The following is a 27,872-nucleotide window of genomic DNA, read 5'->3' as shown; positions in this document are numbered from 1 at the left end:
GTAAAAGCTTTGGCAGTTGTATTAAACCCATTGTTACTCAAATGCCATGGTCCCAAAGAAGGCATCCACAATTAATATTCAATGGGGGAATTTTAGTAGCTCATTTCAAAACCGTTCCCAGAAATGGCCTCCCTGGAACACATTGGGAACACATTTGGAACGCCCGGCGGCGACGGCGGCGTTCCGTTGTGTGGTAAACTAGTGTTCTGGCCCTCATCACGTTCCAGGCTCGCGCCCGTGAGAACGCATTGGGGAACGCTTTTAGCCTAGTGCGGTAATCTCCAAAGACACTCTCATGCAGACATCCAAGAACTAATGATATAGATGCCATAGCAGATAACAAATTGAGAGGGTGCAAAGGACAATGCTATACTGATTCCAGAAGTGCAGCTCCATTATTTGGGGGACACTGGTAAGTGAAGTGACTCAGCAAGCTGCCTAGGGATCATGTATTGGCCAGCAAGCTGAGATGTCAAGTGAAATACAGACAAAAAGGGTTTGTCTTGATCTCAAGCAAGACCGAATTGGTGGTGTCCAAGCAGACATATTTATAGAGCAAAACCTATTAGGGGCCAGAATGCAGGATTAAAGTGGAGTTTCCAGGAGATAAGAATGGGAAGGAAAGTTGGAAGGGCCAGACAATTGGTGCAAATGTCCCTGGCCAAAGAGTATAGCTGCCAGAGAGAGATATTTTTTGGATTTCTGTTCACTTGGAAACACAAGATCTGTCATCCACAATCACTCTTATCAGTGAAGGGATTACGCAGATTCCGATCTTGATTGATCTCTCCATGACTATGTGATCTCATGCTGCCCCATGCTGAGCCTTCTGGATCCCCAAGTATGGTCCTGGATCTTCTTTTATGGTATGGCTATTTTCCAGCACTGGGGACACCCTTGCTGCTATGTGCCTCAAACATCCGACTGCAGACTGGGCCATCCAGAAAAATCAGTAGTAGCAGAACATGCCCATCCTGGGCATAAAATACTGTTTGAAAACACTAAAATTCTGGACCATGCCAACCACTACCATGTCAGGATGCACAGGGAAGCCATTGAGATCCACATACATCTGGATAATTTCAACCGGAAAGAAGAAACCCTTAAAGTGAACAAAATTTGGCTACCAGTCCTGAGGAATAGCAAAATAAGGACTCAGCAAATGCAAATGCGAAACCACTCAGAGTCAGGGGCTTTCCCAGCAGATAATTATCACCAATTAACAGACATTAATCCTCTTTTGCATTAGCCTCCCAGGCTGAGGCCAGCCATCAGCACAGAACAATACACATACAAACCACTCCTGCATTCTCAGGCTCACATAGTATATATACACCCAATTTTTACAGGCAAGTATTCTCTGAAGATGCCAGCCACAGATGCTGAAGAAATGTCAGGAAGAAAATCTTCTAGAAGATTTTTTCGGGCCACATAGCCTGAAAAAAACACAAAAAAGCACCCCATTTGCTATTAATAGCAGAAAAGAGAGGGGTGAAAGGAGGCTGGACCTTGGTGTAACACCATCCTATTTAATAATTTCTTTTTTTTTAAAATGTAAATAATTCCCTTCAGAGCCCACTGGAAGACTCCATATTTTGCTGGTCTTCTTTAAAATTCATTACCTGATCAATGAATTGTCAAACTTCACACAGAATACACACACACATATATATTTCAATTCCACCCACCCCCTTGTTGATTGTATGATACTGGCTCCTTTACTGTTTTGTAACTGGTTGAATAATCTCACTCTCTTGACAATACAAGCTTCTCTGAACTCTAAAGTATGAGTCATACCATGTGATTTCCAAATACCTCCTTGCTAAGCACAATACTCCAGTAGCACTGCTAACAGCTATGCTTTGCCCCCTCTTTTCTAATTTAAAGTTTCAAATAACGTGACAGTGTGACAAAAAAGGAGAACAAGCTGTGAATCAGTAGAGATGATACCAGGCTGATTTAGATTGTTATCTCAGTGGGAAGGTTAACACTATGTTTTGCCTTGCATTTTGCTATAAATTTACACCCAACAGATGAAAAGCCTTTCCACTTGGCAGAATGACAATGATAACCCAGTTTCCCTGATGGTTAAATCCTTTCTGTTTTAAGTTTGCCCTTTGTAGTACATGGCTGTGTAGATTCACCAAGAGCTTGTTTGTGGCAAATGGGACTGATGACCGATTTCCCATTAGACTCTGCCATGGCACAGGGAGGGAAACGACAGTTGTTTGAAGCTGGGTGGGTGGTCATAAAATGGTGAAGCCCACAATATTCTTTGAAGAAAGCTTCATGTAACAGTCTTATATTCAAGAAACAAACAAAAATAAATAAATAAATAAAGAGTAAAGTTTGATTATTCCTTTTATTTCCACCATCCTCCCATTATACTGAAGGAAATAAGAAACCTAGCCACAGCTGTCTTGTATAAAGCTCAAGGGGAGGGGGAACAATCACATGTGAGCAGAAGCATCTGGCCAACCTTGTGTCATTTGGCACCAACTCTCAGGCAGGAAGTCCAAAATCTAACCTGGTTTTAATTCCATACCAGTGCAAGAACTCATTCACCATATTAATCATTAGCACACATGCAAAACCCAGACTGTAATTTTGTTTAAATGAAACATTGAAACACTGGGAACGTGAAAGGATCTCATAAGATCAATTGCAGCTGCAAGGTAGGTGGGCCAGCTGCCATGGCCAGCCCGAGAAAGTTGCTTTTGGAGGGAGAGGGATGGCCACAGAATATGGGGAATTGCAGTCTACAAAAAGGAGCGTTTCCAGATGCTGCTGGTGGACCTTTCCTGGATTTCCCAAACTCTGGATCTCCAACAACTCCATTAGTAGCCTTCATGAAGCTTTTTCAGTTTTTCAGTAATTGGTGATTCTGTGGTTTCTGTTTAAGTTTGCCAAACCTGGGAATGCATTAGAGTTAAACTGAAGAGAGGTTTTGGGACAATGTTATTTTTTCTGATTAAGGCTTTTCTATTAGGAGAAATGTTTGAATACACGAGGCCCATTCACACTACACAGTTATAGCAATATTGTTCCATTTTAACTGCTATGGTTCCAGTTAATCCTGGGACTGGTGAGAGGGGCATTTAAAATTGTCAGCCAGAGTGCTCTAGCAACTCAACAAACTACAACGTCCAGAATTTCATAGGATGGAATAATGGCAGTCAAAGTGGAGACATGGCACTATAGTGATGTAATGTAAATGGGCCCAAGTTCTCCTGCATTGGTTTAGAAATATTGGCTTTGTTATCAACATAGAACTTTGCTGTTGTTTCATTATATTTCTTCTTAGAAACTCAAAAGATATTTATCACAGAATATGAAATGAAATGAAAAAATAAATAAAGTTTCTCTGAGGGTTTTGCCATTGAGATTCTCTGAGGCTGAGAGACTGTGAGTTGCCCAAGGTCACCCAGTGGGCTTCCATGACTGAGTGGGGATTCAGACACTGTTTTCCAGAGTGCTCACACCACCACACTATGCTGGCTGGTACAGTTACTTTGTGGAAAGGCATTTCACAGAAATAAAGGTAAACCTGGTTTTATATACTTAACTTTGGTGTGTGTCAGGGTTCTGGCAGTGACACTGATGTCAAGAAAGAAAGATGGTGTGTAAAAACCAGCACCAGCGGGAACTTCCCACTTTTATCTGGTTTGGGATTCACATTACTCAGGTACGTTGAGTGTCTGCCTTGGAAGGATAAGAAAATAGGAAAGGTTTCAGAGAAGTATACACATGCCCTGCTCAATGTCAAAATTCTATAGATTTCTCCATATCTTCTGGTCACTATGCTTCTGAGGGTTTGATGCAGTGGGAATGGGGTGGTAGGAAAACTGGGATTGCATGCCTTGCCCCTACTCTATGCATTTATTTGAAATTAAAAGATAATCTAGACACATATAATGTAGTGATGGCTGTCTTGATACAGTCAAAAACTTCTAACACACATGGTTTTCTAGGGGTCTCCTAAAATAGGAGAAGGGAACCGTTTTCAGCTTGAGGTCCACATTTGCTCCTATTTATCTTTCTGGGTTCTGCATGCCAGTGGCAGGCATGTCCAAAGCCACAAAAGGGGGGGGGGGGGAGTGAGAGCAACAAAAGCAACATTCTCTGTCTCTTACCTTCACTGCTCATCCTCACCTTTCTTCTTTCTCTCATGCTGATTAACTCCTGTGTTCTCTCCCTTTTCCCTTTCCCCCTTTTTCTCTCCCCATCCCCTCCCCATCTTTTTCTATCTCTCATGCTTTTTTTCATCTTCCTTTACCCTTCTCTCTCTTTCTTACTATTTTGTCTGTAAGGAGATATATTGGGGGGGGGGGGGGGTTGGAGGCAGGGTTCCTTTTCTTGCCCCAGCTTCTACTCGATTGCCTTCAAAAACAAACCCTTCCCTCATGTAGCAATTAGCATTAGAGTGTTTCCTAATGCCTAAAGCCTAAAATTAGGCTATTTTTCTAATTGCAACACAGAGAGAAAAAGAATGGAGGCCATTTCCACCTATATCCTATTATAATCTTCAAATAACTGGATAGAGGTCAGCAGTGGAGACATTTCCAAGCCCCATTCCTTTTTGGACTACAGCTTCCAAGTTAGCTGGGATACACTGACAATTATAGTCCCAAAAGGTAACATTTCCAATTATATCCTTCCCAAAGCATTGCAAAGATATACAAAATGCCTATAGCGTGTTCCACAGCAGAGTTCCCTGCAGCGTGGTTTCTGCTGTTTTTAATGTACAGGACAATTCAATCATGCAGCCTGCTGCCTGGAGTTTAAAGCACTACAGTCCCAACAGGCCAATATAATGTGGTTTTCTCCCTCCCTACAGCACAAGATTATTGTTGCTCAGTATCCTAATTTTAGCCAGTGCAACCATTGACACTTCAGGCAAGTCTGCTTACATGGAATGTGTTCCATATAAAGGTATGGAAGATTTCATCATAGATCTGAGAAGGATACCACTGGACTTCTTATTACAAACCATTTATAGTGGTTGTAAAGTTTCTAATAACTTCTCAAAATAGGATTTATGATTGACATGAAGCATGACTGGTGTATTTGAAAATACTTTCTTAGTATAAAATCTTCCCAGAGAAAGTTAAACACAACGTGTACGGTATATATAATTCATTCATTCATTAACTCTACTCTTTTCCTAACTATGCTGTTTTTTCAGGTAGTTTGGAACTCTCAGTTTATCCAGAAATTTGCACATATATACATGTTCCTACTTTTATCCTATATTTGAAGTTAAAGGACCTAGAATGTAGACACTCAAAGTGGGTGTCTAAGGCTAATTCCAGTTTTAGCCTTAACCATATATTGTTTTACTGCAATGAAAGGTCAGAGGATGTTTTCAGGCATATATCATAGAATTTAGGTAGAGTTACTGCTTCTTTCCTGGAGCCAGTGTAGTTTAGCGGTTTGAGCATTGGACTTTGACTCTACAGACCAGGTTTTGAATCCCTACTTAGCAATGGAACCCTACTGAGTAACCTTGGACAACTCACTCTGTCAGCTTTAGAGAATGGCAACAGCAAAAACCCTCTGAAGAAAATTGCAAAGAAAAACCCATGATAGGTTTGCTTTAGGGTTGCCAGTTGGAAATGACTTGAAGGCACACAAAAACTGCTTCTTTTTCAAACTGAGTAGGCAGAGAACAGATGAGTAATCAAGCAGTTCTTTCTCACCAAGAATCATCTAAAATGATACCCATGTCTAACTTAGATTCTGAACTTGTAATTTATTTCATAGGCTTCTTCCAAGAAACTCAGAATTCTGTGGGTGATTTCCATCCAGCCATTGTATGAATAAAAAAAACAACCCTTAGGGTTAAACTACTCTCTATATTAGATGTATGGATCTGTCAATGAGTAAAGAGAAGGTATTCCCCACCCAGGCCAGGTTCCATATGACTAGAGGTAACCTAGTTGTTCACTGTTAGCACATTGATGTAGTTTCTATCCAACCTGTGCTACTCAGGATTTGTGTAAGGATTGGCAACTCTGCTAGAACATGATGGCTCCAGGGAAAGCCCAGTAGGTAAGATTTCTCAGCCCACACAGTAATGCTTAAACTGGGTCTTTAAAACGATTAAATCTGAAATGTTTAGAGCTCATAAATTCTGAAACAGTGCTAATAATTGTCAGACTTGGAGCTGTGGTTGACCAGGCCTGAATCCATTGGTAATCCCAACTAGAGTAGATCCATTCTGTTTAATGGCACTTACATAAGTATTGGTTCATCATTCAACAGTTCATTCAATAGATCTGTTCTATTTAGACTATCGGTAGCATTTGAGCCATAGAATGTAGAGAAGCTATATTTTCTTTCTTCCTTCACAAGGAAGTTCATTGAGGTCCAGTCAGAAATCATCAGTCTCACACATCCCTTACCTGGCTATTTCCCCCTGAACTGCCTCTCCTATATGTACATTGATGGGGAGGGGGGAAATGCTGAAGATACTGCTTTCTCTCCAGCTTGTTAACATGCTGTTGGTCTTCCTGCTGTGATCATGTTTCTGCTGCGATCTATATTACTACTCTTTGAAATATGTATTTGAATTTTTGTCTTTCAGCCTCAAAGACAATGGCTACAGAGAAACAACAGACCAATTAACATTAACCATTATGCCAATAAGAAGAGTGCAGCAGAGAGCATGTTGGACATTGCTTTGCTCATGGCCAATGCATCCCAGCTCAAAGCAGTCATGGAACAAGGACCTTCCTTCTCATTCTATGTCCCACTTATTGCCCTCATCTCCATCTCACTCATACTTCAAGTTGGAGTAGGCGTCCTTCTAATATTTCTTGGTATGTATGATGGTGTAAATAATTATACTTGCTTTTCTGCTATAGTGCCATAAACTTTGTTTATGATATTCATCTTTCTGTTTAAATAGGGCTCTACTTTGAACAAAAGTGGTTTGTTCAAATGAAGATATTTACTCAGTAACCTGTTTCAAGTATTCCTTCTCCATGATTTTAATTATGTGGAAGAGTTGATTGAAAGGAATCCTGCTGGTTCCCCTTTTGTGTTCCCTCTGTAAAAGAAAACCTCTTGTACATTCAGAACTTGAAAAAGTTACTTTTGGAGACAATAACTTTCAGAATCATGCAACTGGCTGGCTGGGGAATTCTGGGAGTTGTCAACCAAAAAAGTAATTTTTCTATACTATACTATGTAATTACTTACATCTGATTTGAGATCCTGGACAAGTATAGCATAGTGCAGTAGTTCCCAATCTTTTCTATGGCCCACAACTCTAGGAAATGTTTGATTAATGTTTGCATCCCCTGCAAAAATAATGTGACATTTGAAGATGAAGAAGTCTAATTTTGAATTTTTGAACAACAAATTGAACCACATACAATATGTACAAACTGAACTTTTAAAAAAGCTTTTAACTGGATGCATAAAATGCAAATCTAAATTGAGCATTTAGATTCCATTTTATTAGGAAAAAAATTGAGTGATGACTCGTGACTCTTCATTCAAGGACACAAGCCACTCATCGCACTATCTCAAATTCCATCTTGCATCCCCTTGTTACCCAAAATGCAAGGGCCCCAAGAGGACACCCACACTTAATATTCAAATATTGGGATTATATTAGCTCAAATGACAACAGCTGAAAAGGCTTGGGCAACTAAAGTGGAGATCAAACCTGTGTATAATGGTTCAGAGAAACAGGACTCCAGACTGCAGATTTAACATAATTTCATTTCACACGAGACACCCACTCACACATATATTCAAGAACTAATGATATAAAGGTAGTAGCAGATAGCAACTTAAAGAGGTTTGCAGATGGTATTACTGTAGCAATTCCAGATGTGTAGTTACAGTCAGAGGGACACTGTAAGGAGGAAAATGGCTCAGCAGCTGCCTTAGGATCTTGGCATGCCAGCTTATGCTGAGGAGTCAAGTGAGATATGAACAGAATGTCTGTCTGACCTCAAATGAGACTGGATTGGTGGTGCCTGGGTAGGAATTTTTATAGGGCATATCATGTCCTGGGGCTGCTTTCAGGGTGTGAAAGGATTTTCAGGAGGGAAGAATTAACAAAAAAAAAATTGAAGATGGCTGGACAATCAATATTAATGTCCTTAAACAAAGGAGTATTGCTCACAGAGGGGAGTGTACTTGGATTTCTGTTCACCTGTAAACACCAGTTCTATCACCCACAATCACTCCTATCAGTGCAGGATTATGCAGATTCTGATCTTGATATATCCATCTGCCTACATGCTCTTTAGCTCCCCCGTGCTGAGTTTACTGGATTTCCTTATAAGACAAGGTATTTTCCCACACTAGGGTGCCCTTGTGGCTATGTGGTTTAAACATCCCATTTATGTCAGTTTAGTATTGACATGAAGGAGGGGTGCAGTGGGGTAACCCTGGGGGAATCCCGGGTGTAGTGGTTTGAGTGTTGGACTAGGATTCTGGGATGCCAGGATCCAAATTCAGTTGTGGAAACTCACTGGATGACCTTGAAAAACCCCCACTGTCTCTGCCTTAAATGAAAGCAATGGCAAACCTCCTCTGAATAAATCCTGCCAAAAAAAGCCCTATGATTAGATCACCAGAGTTGACTTGAAGGTACCTCACAACAACAGTAACAACAACAATCAAGATACCAAAGCATGGGCAACATTTTCCTGTGTACCATTGACATTGACAGGCTTTCCTTTGTAGATGTTTTCCCCAACACATGGGCAGACCAGCAGGAGATGCAACACAGTGACAGTCCTACAAGCCCCACTCTTCCCATTCCATACTGTTACACACCTAAAAAGTAGTAGGGTTTCCCGAGTATTTAAGAACTCAGTAAAAATATATTCAGCTGTCTAGATGAAAGCCAGAAGATTTATATATAGGTATGCTAAGCCATGATTTGGTGGTTCAGTACTACTTTAACTGCCTTTTAAATACAGTGCATTGTGGCATGAAACTTGTCCCAAATCATATAGTTCTTCACTACTGAAATCTGAAATGGTGCATGTGAATAAAACTAACTCAGGGGCTCAGTGCCGCCCCTTTCCTTGCCGCACACTGCGGCCCTCATCTGGCCTTTCCATGGTGCAAAAAGAAGCTACAAAAAGTGGCTCCTTTTTGCATCACGGAAAGGGCATCCTAGCAATGGCCGTGGAAGCTTTTCAGCACTCCTTTGGCACAGCGCATCTAAAAACTGCCAACGGAGTGCCATGATGCCCCTCACTGTGTGGTTGGGCACATGATGTGATGCTGGTGTGGGGGCAATGTGTGGGAGCCTGGTGTGACACCATACCCCCACACTGTCATATAACAACAGTCTATATAGGCTCTCAGCCACCTTTTGCATTTCAGGTTATCAGGTATGGAAAATCTACTTTGGGTTCTTCGTTTTGTTTTGGGGTTTTCCCCCCAGGGATATCATGGCTTTCTGATCAATGACAAACAGGATTAGAGAATTTTTAGTCCAGGAACTAAAGTACCAGCTGATAGTCTCTCATTCTTAACTTGTGGTAAAAAAAACAACAACTAGTAGATTGTACTTTTGATTCTAAGGAGTAATTTTTAGCTCGGGAAATATGTAGAAATTGTCCTTTCAACCCCAGGATTTATAGGCTGAATTATACTTATGCCACTGAATTATACTCATCTTCCACTAGCTAAGTAATTTAAATACTCTGTCATTTTCCAGCTATATAAATAGTATTCTTTTGAGTTACAGCTTTGAAAATAACAGCACTCTACCTTTATTAGGCCATCAGGGTAAACAGTTTGAAAGCCCTCCATGATTTGGAAAGATATAGTAGTTGAAATGAGACTTGGCTCTATGTGCAAGGACTTGTAGCTATATACTGTATTTCCAAAGCTTATTCCTACGTAGGCGGGTTACAGACCGCCTGTTTGGGGCAGGCTGCACCCGCCCCTTTCCCCAGTGTATTGGGGCCTCAGTTGTCAGAACGGCAGCCGCTGAGGCCCTGATCCGCCGCTTTCCGGGCTGCGGGGAAGCGGCAAAAGGCCGCTTCTCCGCAGCCTGGAAAGGGGTGTCCTTGGGGCTTCAAGCCCCAAGGACACCCCGCAGCGGCGGGGAGGAGGAGAAAGGGGCCGCTTGGCCCCTTTCTCCTTTGGTCCGCTGGGCCGCTATGCACCCTGGCGCAGAGCGAGGACATCACGTCCGCGCCGCCCCGTATAGAGGCGGCGCAGCCATGACGTCCTCATGGCGGTGGCCATGTGGAACGGCCACTGCCATTTTGTGCATGCGGAGCACGCACTAGGGTTAGGGGGGGGCGGAAGCACCGCCCCTTCCTAACCCTAGTGCGCTCTCTGCCTGCACAAAACGGCCCGTTTGTAACGGGCCGTAGACTCTACTAGTTTAAACCAAAATGGATTTTTTTTAGAGTCACTTGGGTATGTTATTTTTAACTCCAACTTTTTGAAATCTGTTCCCTATTTTTTTGTAACAGACTGTTCCAAAACAGTTTCCAAAGTATTCTCTTTGAAACACGTGCTTCTGAAAAAGCAGACAGCAGATAGTTACCATAGATTCCTGTCCAATCTAGTTTGAAAGGGTGGAAGGTGAGACAACTGCATCACTCCAGTTTCTAGTTAGGGATATCACTCTTAAGTTCCAGCCTCTGAGCTTGTCAGATAGTCCACTGAAAGATAATGTTTCTCACTCATCTATGGAAACACTGAGTAAAGTTCAACATGGATTCCACTTAGGGAAGTGACATTGAAATGAATGGGACTTGTTAGTCACGCTAACTTAAATCCCATCAATTTCAATGGCTGTTCTCTATCTTAGGTTAATGATGATCCTGGATCAACCCAGTTTGTGGAAAGTAAACTGTTGTTCCACCTTGGATTTTGTGTGAACGATACCAGCTGGGAGGCCGATGCAGCAAACATGCCGTGGGAGGCCATCTTTGGGAAATTTCATTCACATACATTATTCAGTTCTTGGAGTAAAAGAAAAGCAGGAGAGCTGCAGCCATCCACACATCTGTCTGTGTCTTCTCATGTTATTGATATTAGCAGCTTCACTTTGACAGGAACATGACATTTTCTTGATTCAGGGAAATTCAGGTCCTAGGGGCCAGTCAAACTTAGGTTTTTTGCAGAGAGAGATTTGCATCTGTGAATCGATTCAAAATTGATTCACAATTCCCACTATGTTTTAAGGCAGTGAATCTCTCCATGACATTTAAATCCAGTCTGAAGTTTCCACTTGCCACCGTTCCAGATCAAAATGAGAGTGATCCAAATTGATATGATAGCTTACTCAGGCTATCGGAGATGCGGGTTACTTTGTAGTGTGAATGGGGCCCAAATTGGTTGCTCTTCTCTTTAAACTGGTTGTTTTTGTGATCCTGATTGTTGGCTGTCTTTAAATTTTGGGGCAGAAAGGGAAGGAAGTGGTTAGCTCAGCTGCTAGGAACCTTTTCTATGCCTTTTACCCTGGGTTTTTAGAGCAGCTTCCTCTTAGCAGATTCCAAGCCTCTATATTTTTTTAGTAGAAATCTCCCCTCTTCACTTGTTTTTAATATCTTTTTTTTTTTTAATTACAACTAGAAGTGGTTGAAATCTTTCAGGTTTTTTTTTTCATTGTGCCTTAACAGCAACTTGTTCTGTTCATGAAAATGAGAGGAGAAGAGAAGCATGCATTCCTTGTTCTATGTTGAATTGGGAAGTGAGCAAAGTTGAACTTTTTGCCTGTTTGAAAATGCCAGGACTTCCTGCCCAGATTACAACATTTAAAAGCTGTGACAGTGCCAGGGGAGGATGTTTTGAATGGGAATGTTCCCATTTTAGTTGTGTCTGTGAGGAGGATCTTCTTAACGTGGCATTATACGACCACATATTCATCCTGTAAAAAGCTCACTTTTAAACAGCCTTTTCATTTCTTTTTTTAAAAGTGAAAAAAGAAGGCAAGAAAGTCTGCCTAAATGACAGTAGGATTAGATTACTATAATAAAATCCTTAACAATACCTGTACTTAAGAATAGCTTTGAGTATAGCTCCATTGTGTAGTACTTTAATAATGGAATAGGATTACTGTAATTCCCCTTGAAAACTCAGAACATTGCTTTCTTAATAGACATTCTTGCTTTTTTATCCTTCTTCCATGCCCACAGTGTTGAAGAATCATTGCATATGTCAGCTGCACAACTGGATGACTTTTTGAATACATTAATCAGGGAGTCCTGCACTGAGCCAGTAGCAGTTAGAGCAGCCTACTGGGGGAAAAATACCCTAATGTTGTAATCTAATAGCTGTATCAGCTTCTGAAAAACCCCCATTGCATCATTTGGATAATTCTGGACTGTTTCCATTTCTTGGAATCATGCTTTTTGTTTTGAATTATTATAGTGTCTGAGAAATGAGGTGCTGTGGCCAAGATCCATGAGAACAGGCCTGCATACTTTGGGAATTTTGGACAGGAATTTCCCATGAGAGGTCACACAATAGTCTACTTCAATCCCTTGGGGGAGTTTGCAAGGTATTTTGTGAATGAGGGAACCCTACTGTTCAAAGGAATCATAGAACCATAGATCCTTAGAGTTGGGAGGAACCAAAAAGGGCCTTCTAGTCCAACCCTTTATCATGCAGGAATAAAGTACTCCTATGAATGAAGTAAGTAAAATCTCCAGTACTTTTTCTGTAACTGGTTCAACGCAATGTGTGTACCTTCAAAATAAAATAGTATTTATGGAATACAAAGAATCTTTGTACTGGTACTTGAAACTTTTAAAGCCCTTACTTCATCTTTCTTATTTTGCTGGAATCACCTTAAACAAATAAAAACAAAAGAAAGGTTTGGTGATCATGCCAGTTTCACCCATTCATATGTTCACAGTCATTGTTCTGTGGACAAACTGGACCCCACTCTGACATGGCTCATACATATTTATGATAGAAAATCCAACAAAGCAAAAACATCTTGGACTCAGATTTGTTCTTTCTGTTCCTTGCTTTGTGACAAGTCAGCTAATGCAAGGTCATTTGGGGAGAGAGCTGAGGAAGAGAAATGTGGCACACTTCTTCCAGACTTCATATGATTTCATGAGCAAGCATACATATTTAATTTAGCCCATTTATACATTTTTAAGAGCTAAGAATAAAAATAACTCCACGTGAGCTACATTTCTGCTCATCCAACTGTCTTTACCATTTAGCAACTCAGGCAAATAGAAGATACAAGCAAACACAAGGTAATGATGTTTTTATACAACCAAAGCATTGAATAAGACTAAGCATCACTTGCAAGTCTTTGACCCATGCCATTTGATTAAGCAAGTGAAATGTTCTCTATTTGTAAAAATGAAAGCAGTAAGAAGGAATCACTAGCAGAGAGCTGATGTGGAATAAGAGGCAAATTTTGGGCAAACATGTTTTCAGCAATCAAAAGATAAATTTTCATATACCGTTTAAAATTAAGTAAACACGGTAGATTCCAGATTAAGAAGTCTTTTGATTCTGTTGATTATAGTAATTATTTCCTTATTTAAAGTATTTTCTTCCAAATACTTTAACATGCATAAAATTGGGCTGTGTTTGTAAACGTTTGTCAAAAAGCTAGTGAAAGGCATCAAGAGGGGGAAAAATAGCTCATTAAAATCTGAATCAGCCTTTCCCAACCTAGTGTTCTCCAAATGTTTTGGACTTCAGTTCCCCTCAGCTCCCGTGAACAGAGCTAATGATGAAGGATCAAGTAACTTGAAGTCCAAAACATATAGAGAGTAGTTTTTTGTAGATTTTTCAGGCTATGTGGCCATGTTTTAGAAGGGTTTATTCCTGATGTTTCGTTTGCATCTGTGGCAGAATGAAGATGCCAGCCCCAGATGCAGGTGAAACATAATCTTCTCTAAAGATGCCATCCACAGATGTAGGCAAAATGTCAGTAATAAAGTCTAGAATATGGCCACATAGCCCGAAAAACCCACAAAAACTATGGATGCCGGGCATGAAAGCCTTTAACTTCACATATAGAGAGTGTTAGACTGGGAGTGACTGAACTCAAAATCGTTGTTTCACACTTCTCATATGAGATCTCTTGTTACATGATTTTAAATATTACTTCCTTATACTGAGTTCTTTTCTACTGAAGCAGTTGTTAGAAAACAGTGGTTTGCCCACTTGCTTATAGAGAACCTGCCATGGGGTTTTCCTGGCAAGATTTATTTAGAGGAGGTTTGCCATTTCCTTAAAACTGAGAGAGTGTGACTTGCCCAAGGTGAGTCACTGGAGTACCCTGATTGAAGTGATTCAAACTCTTGTCTCCCAGAGTCTTAGTCCAACACTCAAAATGATACACCACACTGGTTCTGCTTAGAGAACAATACTCACATTACACGCCTAGTAGATATTTAGAGAACAGTAATAAGCATCTGCTACATTTGTAATTGTGCTCCTGTGATAAAATCATCATCTTTCACATTATTTTTTCTTGCAGTCAAATATGACCTTAATAATCCTGCAAAACATGCCAAACTGGATTTCCTGAATAATCTTGCAACTGGACTGGTCTTTATTATAGTAGTAGTGAATATCTTTATCACTGCTTTTGGAGTTCAGAAGCCATCAGCCTCAATCAGTAAGTGATATAGAGGTAAGTTGCAGTCCCTAATGTGTGGGTCCATAGCAGAAAATGCATTGAAATTGCTGGGGATTACAGTATTTGGTGCTATAGTTCTCAGGTTTTTTGTTTTTTTAAAAAAATAACTGGGCAATTTTTCTATTGTCCCAGACTATTTTCTGACAATTCCTGGCTGCAACATTTTATTCTCATTCTCAAATGGGTATCTTTTTAATTCCAAGATGTATGAGAACAAAAATATCTCTTCTCCCTTCAAAACAATTTTTTAATATTTGTTGTGAAATTGCACATTTGCACTGTAACACTATATCTTTAAGAAAATTTTATTTAATTCCTGGAGATGTATATTCGTTTAGATTAACCAGATATTCCTTTATTATCTCTTTACTTATTCTGTGCTGAAATTCCCCTATTCTGTCCTCTGCTCCATTATCCTCAAGTTGAGCACCCTTTTCCTTTTCTGAGAAGACTGAAGCAAAGAAGGTGTTGAGTAATTCTGCCTTTTCTCTGTCCTCTGTTAGCATTTTGCCATCTTCTCCATGCAGTGGCCCTACCATTTCCTCCTTCTTCTTTTTGCTGCAGACATATCCAAAAAAGCCCTTTTTATTCTTTTTAACCTCTCTAGCAAGCCTGAGTTCATTCTGCACTTTAGCTTTTCTGACTTTACCCCTACACATGCCTGCTATTTCTTTGAATTCCTTTTTTGTGATTTCCCCCTTTTTCCATTTCTTATACATGTTCCGTTTCAAACTTAGCTCGGTTGAAAGTTCCTTAGTCATCCATCCTGGTTTCTTGAGACACCTCCCGTTTTTCTTCCTCACTGGAACTGTTTGAAATTGTGCCTTCAGTATCTCCCTTTTGAGAAACTCCCATCCATCCTGAATTCCCTTCTCTTTTAATGTTTCTGACCATGGGGTCACCCTCAATACTTCTCTAAGTTTACTGAAATCCACTCTCCTAAAGTCTAGGATGCGTGTCTGACTCTGCCTGGCTTCTCCTTTCCACTGTATAACAAACTCCAGGAGAATATGGTCACTTCCACCTAAGGATCCCACCACTTGCACCCCATTATCCAAGTCATCCTTCTTGGTTAGGATCAGATCTAAAATAGCTGACCCCCTTGTTGCCTTTTCCACCTTTTGGACAATGAAATTGTCTTCGAGGCAAGTGAGGAATTTGCTAGACCTTGAAGATTTGGCTGAGTTTGAATTCCAGCAAATATCAGGATAGTTGAAGTCACCCATCACTACTACATTTCAATTAAAACAATACAATTAAAAACATAAAAAGACCCAAGGCCAATTCATACATGGTCTGCCAAATAGCCTGGGGTTTTATAAGTCATAACCATCAATATAAATTCTGCCCAGAAACAGCCAGTGGAGCTGTTTCAAGAGGGGCATTGCATGGTCTCTGTAACCTGCTCCAATTAACAGGCTGGCTACAGATTTTTGGATCAGCTGAGGTTTCCAAACATTCTTCAAAGGCAACTCCAAATAGAATATGTTACACTAGTCCATATGGGATATAACTAAGGCATTTACCACTGTGACCACACCCAGCATCTCAAAGAACAGGCAAGGTTGGTGTACAAGCTTTCAATGAATCCCTTTGTGGGAGAAGGGTGGGATATAAATCCTTGACATAAATAAATAAATGTACAAAGGCATTTCTGGCCACCACAGAAACCTGGCCTCTAGTTCAAAGCTGAGTCTGGGAGTACACTCAAATTGTAAAGCTGTGTCTTCAGGGGAACTGTAACTCCATTTAACACAGACTGCATCTCTGTTCCCTGATCTGCCTTCCTAGTGACCAAGAACACTTCTGTTTTGACTGGATTAAGTTTCAGTTTGTTTGCCTTCATCCAGTCTACATTGCGCCTGTTTCATATGCGGGTGCACTTTACACAGCTTTCAGCATACGCTGAAAGCTGCACTGGGAGAAAGGATGGCAGGTCCCATAGGGAGTAATGGGGTGTGCGCCTGTTGTGCGGACACGCTGCCGTGCCGGAGCATGCATGAGCCCCATTCATTTAAATGGCACAACAGCCATCCAATCCAACCCCTTTGCTTCAAAAGGACAGGCTCTTGCCTGAAATGTCCTCCCTCAAAGGAGCAATGCACCCACCAACAGTGAACCTGCCCCCCACAAGAGTCATGCTTTTGTGTTCCAGACACACAAGGCATCTGTGGTGGATGGTGAGAAGTACCTGCTGAGTCACAGTTTAGTCCTGCAAAGAGCATAGTCTCACTAGTGAAGCAGAGGTACAAAGCAGCAGAAACAAATAACAACCCCCTTCCTCTCTACAACCTTCTGTTCTGTTGTTGTCCCAGGAACAGAAACATTGGTGATTTTCCCCAACAGTGAAAGTATAGTCAAATTCTATGGTATTACAGTGGACCCTCCATACCAGCGGGCTGGTGATCTATGGATCTGACCACCTGCAGATCACCACATGCCATATTATTAAATGATGGTGCATGCATGCAAACACACTGACACGTCAGTGGACACATATAGAATAATATGGGGCACAAAATCTGCATTTTTCTCATCTGTGCTGGGGCCTGGAACCAAACCCCTGCAGATGGGGAAAGTCCACTGTATATAGAAAAATTTACTTTTTAAGGAAATCATGAATTCCTGTCAAACAATATCTTTTTGTACTAAATATATGAAAGATAAATTCATTTGATAACTTATGTCCAAATGTGCAGAGATTTTAAACTGGAAAGCCCCCCCCCCCCCACTCCTTTTCCCCAGATAAACCGCTTCATATCCTCTGCAAGAAACCTGGATTAGGAATTCTAGCCCACAGTTTGCTGTGATATTTATGGAAATATAGAGCTACTTGGATTTTTCCCCATTATAACAATTTAAAAACATGTCATGATTCAAAATAGTCCCTGGGCTTTTCTGAGATTTAGAAAGCTCTAGGTCAGTGGTTTGGCAATAGACAATCTTGGTAGAAATTTATTCCCATGACAAGCACTATCTCCAGTACTCCTTTACTGCCACAGTTCCACATTCAGCTCTTCAAAAAAAGCAATATAAACAGAAAAGTGCATGGCTGTCAGATTGCTGGATGATAGTAAGAAATCTTAAGGGAGTGAAGTAAGGAAAGGGTTGAAAAGCTGGAACAACTCACAACCCAGCACTGCCATACTGAGTCTCTCGCATAGTGAGCTGTGGCTGATAACTTCCAAAAATGAGTCAAGCAACCCTGACCAAACCTGATCTTGTCTGATTTTGGAAGCTCAGCAGGCCAGGCTTGGTTAATCCTTGGCTATCAGGCAATGTCAGGGATCCCCAGATAGAGCTAGGAAAGATACGTATCTGCATCCCTGAGAAGCTCCTGCTGGTCAGAACTGACAACACTAGCTGAGATGGACCAAAAATCTGATTTGGTGTAAGGCAGCTTCCTATGCTGTTGGGTCACAGGCTGACCTATAAATACAACAAACTCTAGTATTGTTAAGTTTCCATCAAATGCTTAGAGGATAATAAAAGAAAACACTGGCCATGTGGCACACTGAAAATGGCAACAGATTCAGGTTGTTTTGGACTAATGGCAAGATGGAATTCCAGGGCTGTCTGCCAGTACTTCTACTCTATAATGTCACTTTGCCTTGTCAAACAGTAGCACCAATATTTGCTGATACCATCTGTCAAAGTGACAGGAAGAGAAACATTTTTCCCAATAGTTTATGAAGGACGTTGTAGCTCAGACTTATTTTAAACAAAATGAGTACACAGTTTAATACAGTAGTATTAATCTGTAGTAGAGATGGAAGTCACCTTTAACTTTCCACAGGTAAAACTGTAAAAATTTAGTTTTATTTATTGTACATTTTTGTCTTCTCTCTCTCTCTTTTTAAAAAGTAATACTCATTATTGTTATATTTATACACTGTATTTCTATCTTTCCTTGACTACTGTGGCCCTTTTGCTTGCTAATCTGCCACTCACAGTAAGGTTGGCTGAACACAGTGGAGTTTGTTGAGAATATCAGAAAACTGTAGTGGATCAGACTGAAAGCATAACTAGTTGAGCTTTCAGTTCACACAGTAGCCAACCAGCTTCCTATGGAAAGCCTATAAATGAGACATGAATACAACACCTATCTTTAATATAGGGGTGAGACACAGTGATTCTGACTAGCAATGATTGATGGCTTTAGCCTCCATTAATTTATCTAATCCCATTTTAACCATTTTCTGCTTGAGGAAAGAGATCCTTATATCTGTCCCCGCCATTCATATTTAGTGGATGACTCTATTGGATTCTAGTAATACGTGAGGAGATGAAAATCTTCTCTCTATCCAGTTTTCCCTGTTCACTTTGTAAATGCCTGTATAATATCTTTACTTCTAAGAGAACATGAACAGATTTAGGCTCCAAGAAGATGTAAGATAAAAAATTAAAGAATATTTGTCAATGGTTACCTCCAGGCTCCACATGGTGTGAAATGTAGCCTATAAGCTCCCTAGGAGGAGACGTTCTGTTATAATAGACAAAATGCTTTTTATCTGCTCATTTATGGTCTTGTGAAGGTAATGGTGATATTTCTTGTAGTGATATAGCCCATCTTCAGAGCAAGTCCTAATCTTGGGTAAAGGTTGAAGATAAAGATTTGGTAAAGACTTTATACACTTGTTATTCTGCATATTTCACAGAATTTACAGAAGTCAGAAAGATTTGGCTTTCATTGAAATATTCTGGAATGGAATTAGTGGTGAGAATTAAATTAGAAGTATAGGCGAGTTACAGACTGCCATTAGGGACGTCCTGAGGACGTCCCAGTTTGAAAAAGGGGCGTCTCTTCCAGACACCCCTAACCCTATCACGGACAGGGTCCGTGACAAATGATGGCGGCCGTTCCACATGGCCACCGCCATATTGACATAGCGGACGCTGTGCGTCCGCACGTCGCACCCCGGAAGTGACACTGCAAGTGCGCGACTAGCGCCTCGTGGTGTCTCTTCCGGGGCCCAGGAAGGAGCGCGATGTCCGCGCTCCTTCCTCGGAGTGTCCGGGAGCCGCACGGTTTGGCCGCTGCGGCTCCCGGACACTAAAGCGGAGGCGGAGCCAGACTGCCACAATATGGCGGTCTGTAACGCGCCATAGTATGCCTATCTTCGAAAATAGTCACTATTATGTAACATGGATTCTTTTAACTGCTTTTCCTTCCTTTCTTCCTTTCTTTTCCTAGAGATGTGAGCTTTTGAATTCTATAGAGAGTTTCTGCATGTGGAGATAATTTGGATAGAAAACATGAAGAACTCGTAACAATTCAAACAAAGATGTCTCTGTCATTCAGGTGAACTCTGTGGCAGAAAGGTCATTCTACACAATTGCTTAACTTTGTGCAAGGATGATGAACTGTTCCTGTTGTGAAAACTGAATTTAATTTTGCAGTGCAAAAGATTCCGCTTACTAGAATCAGCATTTGATACCGGCATCAATTGTTCACATAAACCTGTTGCCATTTTATCACAGAAGACTGCTGTTTAAGCTATATCTTATGACTCCATCGCACTGAAAATTTCTCACTTTCCTGAGAGGTGCTGAACAGTGGAGATAATTTCTATATCAGAAAACATGGCCTCCACATATGTATTGAAAAGCATGTGTAAATTATGCATAAAGAAGAACAGATTAGTCTGTTAAACCACCTAAAAGCCTGTGAAACCAGTGTTTTATGCAATTCAAAGAGCTGATGCAATTTTATTTATTTATATAATCCCAGATAAAGTATATGTTTTATCATTACAGGGCATTCATTTGAAAGGGTAGGAAGTATTGGGACACTCTGCTTTCAATTCTCTGAAGGTCATTTGATGATACCTCATGTTTGTGTATTCATGATTTATGCTCTAAATCCAAGTCTTCTAATGAAGCCAGAATCCATCCTTTTAAATCCTTTCCATTTTCTTTTTTTTAAAAAAAATCTTTTGTTATTCTGTGTGAGTTTATTGAGGCCATACTTTGCTTGGAACAGTAACAGTAGTTCAAACAGGAAGCAGTATCTTAAAATGAAGTTCATAATATGCCTAAGAAAAGCCCTGTTGAATTGGAACAAAAACCTATGTATCCCAACAGCATCTGTCTCCCATAAATCCAACAGCAGGAGCCAAGCACAATCTGAATAAGGGAGGCTCAGCTCTGGGCTCAAACTGATTCCTTCAATGAGTAGCTTGCTTCCTTTTTTAAAATCCTTCTGGCACTCGGGAGAATTCTTAAAGAAGCCATGGTGCACTTGCCTGCAGATGTACTGTTATCTGTTAAACTGGGAGCAAAGGCCTCCTTCAAGAGGGAAAAATAGGGATTTGTCCCTCAATAAGTGTACAGTGGCTTGCAACCTGCGGGTATTTAAAACTCCAGCAAGCCTTTCTCACCCCCAATGTGATTTCATCTTCACACCTGTTTTCTTTTAATAACTGTGCACTGGAAAACATCATTTTCAAAACATCATTTCCAAATGAACCTAGAGGTGAATTGGGAAATAAAATTATTCAAATGACATACCTTTGTCCTTTATCAGTTGTTTACATCATATGTGTTTCCTTTAAGAAACTAACCATTGTATTCATTATTTATCTTACATTAAAGAGAAACTGCCTTTAGTTTTAGATTTATAGAAACTGGCTGAGATGTAACAGTGGGCTTCATAACATCTGCCAGCTGAATTGACATCTCCTTTCTCCCTCCTGTTTGCTGCCTTCTGTGCCAATGTCAAAAAACTGTTCTAGAGACTTTCTCAGCCATCTAGAGGAAGTGGGGGGGGGGGGGTACCATAGGGACTGGAGTTGCTGATGGAACTCCAGTGGGATCCTGGCACTCAACAAGAGGGACTTGGTGGAAACAGTGGGATCCATTAGAAGCACATCACTGGATCTTGGCCATAACTTTATCATTGCTGTATTTCATTATTTTGTGTGTGCGTACATGCAAACATATCCATCCTGTATAGCTCATTATCATAGCATTTTCTTTTGCCATTTTGCTAAGTTCTTCCACTGATTATAATTACATTATTTATTCTTTTTTTTCTTTTTCTTTTTTTCTTTTTTGGTAAGAAAATAGAAGAGGAGTGCATGAAAAATCTTGGTTCTTTGTTTTTATTCATTGGTTTTGCTAAGTAAAAAATAATGGATTGGACCAGAATGCTTAACAGTAGACCCACTGAAATATGTGCGGCTCAAACTGGTCACATTTATCTTAAATCACTTATTTGAGAGGGCATGAATCCAACACAGTATCTTTTGAGATATGTTTCTTTTTTGTTGCTGTTCAGATTGCTCTATAATTGGTTTAGTTAGTAGCTCTTGTAGTTACTTATTAATTTGTAGCTTCATAAAGAGTACAATGCAACATTCAACTAACTCTTCCTAACCCTAATGTAATATTGAAATTCTTGTAAATTTTGAGTTTAAAATATTATTTCTTATTTACCTGAACTCTGTAATGCTTTAATATGATCTGGAGTCAGCATAAATTTGAGCAAATATTTTATAGAACGGAGTGTATAATTTTTTACATATTTTTTCAAAAGTTCTTAAAAATATGGTTATTTAAAATTTTGTGAGATTAAGAATATTAATTAAAGAGAACCTTCTCTTGGAATAGACTTACTTCCAAGTAAATATGCTTAAGGGAGAGCCAACATGGTGTAGTGTTTTGAGCTTGGACTACAACTCTTGAGATCAAGGTCCAATTCCCTGCTCACCCATGGAAACCCACTGGTTGACTTTGGCCAAGTCACATGTTCTCAGCCCCAGAAAACCCCATGGGCATTACCATAAGTTGACAACAACTTGAATGCACAGAACAACAAAAATATGCTTAGGACTGATCTTTAACTTCAGAATTTACGGTTGATAACAATCTTACAGAGAGCCAGTGAGTGTAGTGGTCTGAGCATTGGACTATGACTCTGGAGAGCAGGATTCAAATCCCTGCTTGGTCATGAAAACCCACAGGGTGATCTTGGGCAAGTCATAATGTCTCAGCCACTTAGGATGGCAATGACAAACCCCCTCTGAAGAAACTTACCAAGACAACAATCTTTTGTGGCATTAATTTCATGCAGAGTTAAATTCACTTATTCCCATTCATTTCCATGGGATTAAGTGTGTTTAACTCTTTATTTAGATTGAAATATAGATGAATTTGGCATTGAGTAGGCCCATCAAATAAATCTGAAAAATGAAGATGGGAAAGACCAAACAGTTCACAAATCAGACAAATTCACTACTATATTCCCTGCTAGTACCCATTTGCACTCCTGCAGCTGGATTTCCTCAGAAATAAGTGCCTCAGCAATCAGACTTGCAAATTAAGTCTTTGTTTACTTTCTAGTGATGAACCACAAAACTAAGCATGGTAAATGTAGAGAATATGGAACTTTATCACACCACGGGCTCCAGGCAGGGATGAGAATGGAATGGAAGGAGGCAGGAACAAGTGGGGGGACGCATTTTACTGCATGCAAAGTCACTCATTCCACTCTGTTCCCCATTCGTTCCCCATCCGTTCCAGAGGGGGCGGTTTTTGAGAACTGTTCAAAACAGTTCTCAAAAATCTCCTCCTCTGGGCACAGATTGGGAACGGAAGGGCAGGGAACGGAACGAGTGAAGGACCTCCTTGTGTGCAGTAAAATGCGTCCCCCACTCATTCTGTTCCCTTCCAAGCTCCTTTTGTCCCGTTCTCATTCCTGCCTGGAGCCCTGTGCGATAAAGTTCATAGTTTGGAAAAATCACATGCTAAGACAAACAGAAGTGTCTTTTTCAGATGTGTTCTGAAAAATGTCTGGTTAATGTCTTGTCTAGTTTGACCAAACTGTTGTGAGTATATCCTTGTATGTATCCTTACTGGATTCATCATTTCTGAAAAAGAGTTACATCAACACTTCTGTAAAGGACCTTTCTTCCTCTGAGAAATAAATTTTGTGGGTGTGTTACGCTGCTTGTCACAAATGATATCAGAGGACAATCCAATAGAGGCCTGCAATATTCATACAGCCATTTGACACCAGTGGTTGGAGAGAAAATCGCTTGCCCCACCCAATAATTGCTGTTTGAGAAACAAGGAAATTCAGTGTATCCATAACAGACACTCTGTCTTTTGGGAAAATGTCTGGCTCTGTATTTAAGTCATCTAAAATTATATTCTAGACATTTATATCTTGAGTGCCTCATCACAGAGTGTATACAGCCATATATACTGTAAATGTCCTTTGCTGGAAGTGGGATCTGAATAGTTCTGATCCTTCTACTCAGGTTTGGATCCTTGTTTTATTTTTTAATTGCAGCTACATTATATTGTTTGTACTTTAATTATGAAGATGAATTTTCCATTGATCAATAAAGCATTTTTGATAGCTGGGTATGTCTCACATTTTATTCAGACCTTCATTTTCTGATTCTTTTGCAGTCTTGCAGATACAAACTTGAAGTGAATGAGCACAGTTTCGTTGAGTTGGGCTCAGGGCATTTTGTTTCTATTCTACACTGTCAGTTTACTGAAATTGAGATAGACTTTGAGAATCAACTTTCTAAAAATATGTTTGAAAAAGTAATTAACATTTCTGAGGCCTCAACATAGTACCACTGCAGGTGCAGCTTTTAGAAAGTAACTATTTACTATTTATCCATTATTCAAAAGCATATTTTTGAATATTATTCAATACAATAATATTTATTTATTTTTACTATTTATTATTTATTCTAGTATTTATTCATTTTTTAATTGTTTATTCATTTTTCAAAAGTGACGAATAGGTATTTCTAGGATTTTTTTTTTAAAGTTAAAATAGAGAATCGTCATGTTGTAGTTGTTTGAGTCTTGGACTAGGAGAAGTTTGTATCCCTGCTCAGCCATGGAAACCCATTGCATGACCTTGGACAAGACACACTCTCTCAGCCTTAGAGGAAGGTAGTGGCAAACATTCTTGCCAGGAAAATGTAATAATAGGTTCTCCATAAGTCAGAATCAACTTGAAGGCAGAAAACAACATTGGGGTTTTTATTAAGTTACTTTTTTAAAAAATCAGCAGTCCCATAAACCATTGGCTTGTGTTTCAAAATCAAAACACATATGGAGAAAGGCCACACACACTCATAACTAAAACAGTGCAGTTACACTGCAAAAGGAGTGAAATTATTCCTCATTTTGCAATTGTAATGTAATGTAAACAATAGCTTCATTGTCACCTGCTCCTCAGTGGTTTTAATTGTAACTAGTTACTTCCATAGAGATTATTCCTCAGGGAAATATATTTATGAGGATGAAGTAATACAACAGAACAATGAAGTGCTGCATTTGTTATCAGTTCAAGAATTTTTATATTGCTTTGACATCTCTAAAATTCTCCCTATAAGTTATATGGGAGACCAAGGGCAATAAGCCCTCCATAGCTCCTGTCAACAGGACGTGTGGCATTTTAGAGCATAGGTGGGCAACTGTGGAAGTCTAGGGGGCTGCATTGGTCTCCAAAGATCTTGGAGAGCCACAGTTCATTTGCTCCTGCAAAAATCAAATCAAATGTTTTACCCCCAAATGTCCACAAACATTCCCTAGGGGACATGGCAGGCATTCTCAAAATGAGTTTTGGCTTCCTGGGCCATTAGATTGTCTTTTTTTTTTTTTAATGCAGACATTTGTTTTGACTCTTCATCTGAAGCGCCTCCAAATGCCAATCAAATGCCCTCCACAACCCCACTTGGGATCATTTTGGAGCAAAACAAGTTGAAAAAATGCATATAGGCCAGACTTTTCCCATACCTGTTTTAGAGGTAAGGCAGTGTTTAATATTGTCTAGAGCTATGGCTGGAAAGGGCATGCACTGGGGGGCTGAGGGCCATTTTCACCATAACTCCCATTTTCTGTGATCAGAAGTGACGTTTTGGTCACTCGGTGGACTTTTTTGCTTTGTGGCTTGAGTGTTTAATTCCAAAACCATGGCCCATGGAGGCTTTTTACAACCAATTTTTTTTTTTTAAGTTGCAGGAGCTTCAAGGGACTCAAGGGCTGCAAGCTATGTGTTTGCACACAAACACCCCATGGTGCATGAAGCCCACAGGCCACACAATTCCCACCTTAATTTACAGTAACAAGCAAATGCTGGTTTTTTTTAATCTTCATAATGTAAAAAATGGCATTTCTTTATCGCTGCAGATGAAGACACAGGTCAAATTGCACAGCTATAAAGGCCAATGTAACACCTGGCAACCCTTGTTCCCACTTCCTTCTGCCAAAACACTGGCCTGTAGTACCTACTGACACTGTCTCATTTGAAGAGCTAGGCTTGCTTTTCTTCTAGCAAGAGGTGAAACAGGCAGGCATTAGCTGCTGAACATACTGCTACCTCCTTCCTTCAGTTCTCATTGTATTTACCTGGAAGAGGACCACAAAAGGCAGGCTTGAGAACTAATGGAGCGAGAATAAATCCTGCTGCACTGTCCACTTGCCTTTCAGCACTGTTAGTCTGTTATGGCAGACCAAGGGTGACCAAGATTATAGGACAGTGATGGCGAACCTATGGCACGCGTGCCAGAGGTGGCACTCAGAGCCCTCTCCATGGGCACATGTGCCGTCGCCCCAGCACATATTTTGCCAGAGTTTGTTATTAGAAAGCCAGAGGGACATGGCACTTTGCAATAAATAAGTGGGTTTTGGGTTGCACTTTGGGCACTCGGCCTCGAAAGGGTTCACCATCACTGTTATAGGATCTGAATGACTGCTGAAGCTTCTTCTGAGAATACTTGGAAATTACTGTTTTACAGGGGTTTTAAGCGATAAAGGGTCCCTGAGTCTCTGTGCATGACAACCTGCAGTTTTGTTGACACTGTCCTTATTTTTCCTGTATTTACTTATGCTGCTCATTGCATTATCTGTGTTTCCACACTTCCTTCACTATTCCTCGCTTTGCTTATCTCCTATGTACTGTTTCCCCATATCTAGCCAGAGTTTCCCTTCAGGTCCTCTGCTTCCTTTGTGTGTGCATTTGACGCCAGTTTTAACAACCTTCTCAATATCAGGAAATGATAATTCACTGCATTCTGGTAATTTGGAGTTGAGGCATGCCCAATAAGACCTTTTGCTATTTCCCATTTGAACCGCAAACTGTTGAGTTCTATTGCAAGCATTTTTAAAAAGAAAAGTCTCCTCCATTTCACAAACATTTTGCTTTGTTGGAGGGAAAGTTGTTTTTTCAAATACACAACTCCCTTAACCATACAGAAAACTGGCTTAAAGGATATTTTAACTGTTACATGAGATCAGAGGCCAGTGTGATGTTATGCTTAGAGTGCTGAACCAAGAAATGGATGGGCAAGTTTGAAGCCCCTAGTGAGCCATGAAATTCATTGGGAGACCTTGGGCAGGTCATTCTCTCTCATATCACAGAGATGTTGTGAGAATAAAATGGGAACAGGACAGTCAAGATTCCCACTGGAGGAAAGGTGGGAGACAAATGCAACTAACAAATTAAAAAAAATAAGAGAATGGGGGCACTGCGCAAGGAAATGTAATGGGGCACCAGGAGTAAAAGTGTAATTTCCTGTTTTCTTGTAATACCAGCACAGTGGCCCCTTGCTATCTGCTGGGATTTGATTCAAGGACCCCCATGGATACCAAAATCTGTGGATGCTCAAGTCCCTTTACATACATTGACACATTAAAATGGTATTCCTTATAAAATGGGGAAATCAAGGTTTGTCTTTTGGAATATTTTTGTTGTTGAATGTTGTCAATCCGTGGATGCAAAATCCAAGGATATGAAGGCCAACTGTGTTGGCAATCTGTAATGCTCAAAAAAGCATTATGGTCCTGTGAGTTCATCTCCACCAGAGGATTGTTGTTTGGGTTGAAAAAGAATTCTGCTATCCCTGGTTTTTTTCCCCTCCCACTTTATAAGGCTGGTCTCACAGTGCCTTTTGTCTAAATGTGAGATCATAGCATCAAGTCAGAGTTATATTTTCTGTAATATTCCTGACATACACTAAGAGCTGAGGACTGTTCAGTACTGGGCACGTGTTTCAACAGCAAAAATAAAATAAAAAAACCAAAATGTGAACAATAAAGCAACTTGAGCATTTATTACTCACTTTGGGACCACGGCTCATTATAATGCCGCTCTCTCCTCAGCAGAAGTGGGTGAGTTAGACTATTGCTTCCTATGGCTGTCTTTATTAGCACTGAGCCCCAATTTTATGGTAGAACTCTTCCCATGAGTTGGTTCTAATTCCCTTAAGCGCATGACATGCTGCATTTT

At 40.3% G+C, this 27,872-nt stretch overlaps 1 protein-coding gene across 2 annotated transcripts in view; it reads left to right on the top strand.

Annotated features, from left to right (window-relative positions):
• LOC149321476 (ninjurin-1-like) overlaps positions 1–23,954 on the top strand; it is a 45,910-nt gene extending 21,956 nt beyond the window's left edge. Inside the window, exons 2-4 of one of the 2 annotated variants that reach the window (XM_089522886.1) lie at positions 6,587–6,821; positions 14,453–14,593; positions 19,809–23,954. In XM_089522886.1, coding sequence (XP_089379012.1) covers positions 6,587–6,821; positions 14,453–14,593; positions 19,809–19,816 — 384 coding nt within the window. In that variant the 3' untranslated portion in view covers positions 19,817–23,954. Of the gene's footprint in view, positions 1–6,586; positions 6,822–14,452; positions 14,609–19,808 lie in introns of both variants that reach the window. The other variant, XM_089522877.1, reaches the window with a different exon arrangement.
• The last annotated feature ends 3,918 nt before the right edge of the window (positions 23,955–27,872 follow it).

This window comes from Sceloporus occidentalis, unplaced genomic scaffold (genome assembly GCF_023333645.1).
Source record: "Sceloporus occidentalis isolate IW3139 unplaced genomic scaffold, rSceOcc1.0.p SCAF_1, whole genome shotgun sequence".
NCBI lineage: Eukaryota > Metazoa > Chordata > Lepidosauria > Squamata > Phrynosomatidae > Sceloporus > Sceloporus occidentalis.
The sequence above is the reverse complement of the archived record's forward strand: the minus strand, read 5'-3'. Positions and strand labels throughout refer to the sequence as shown.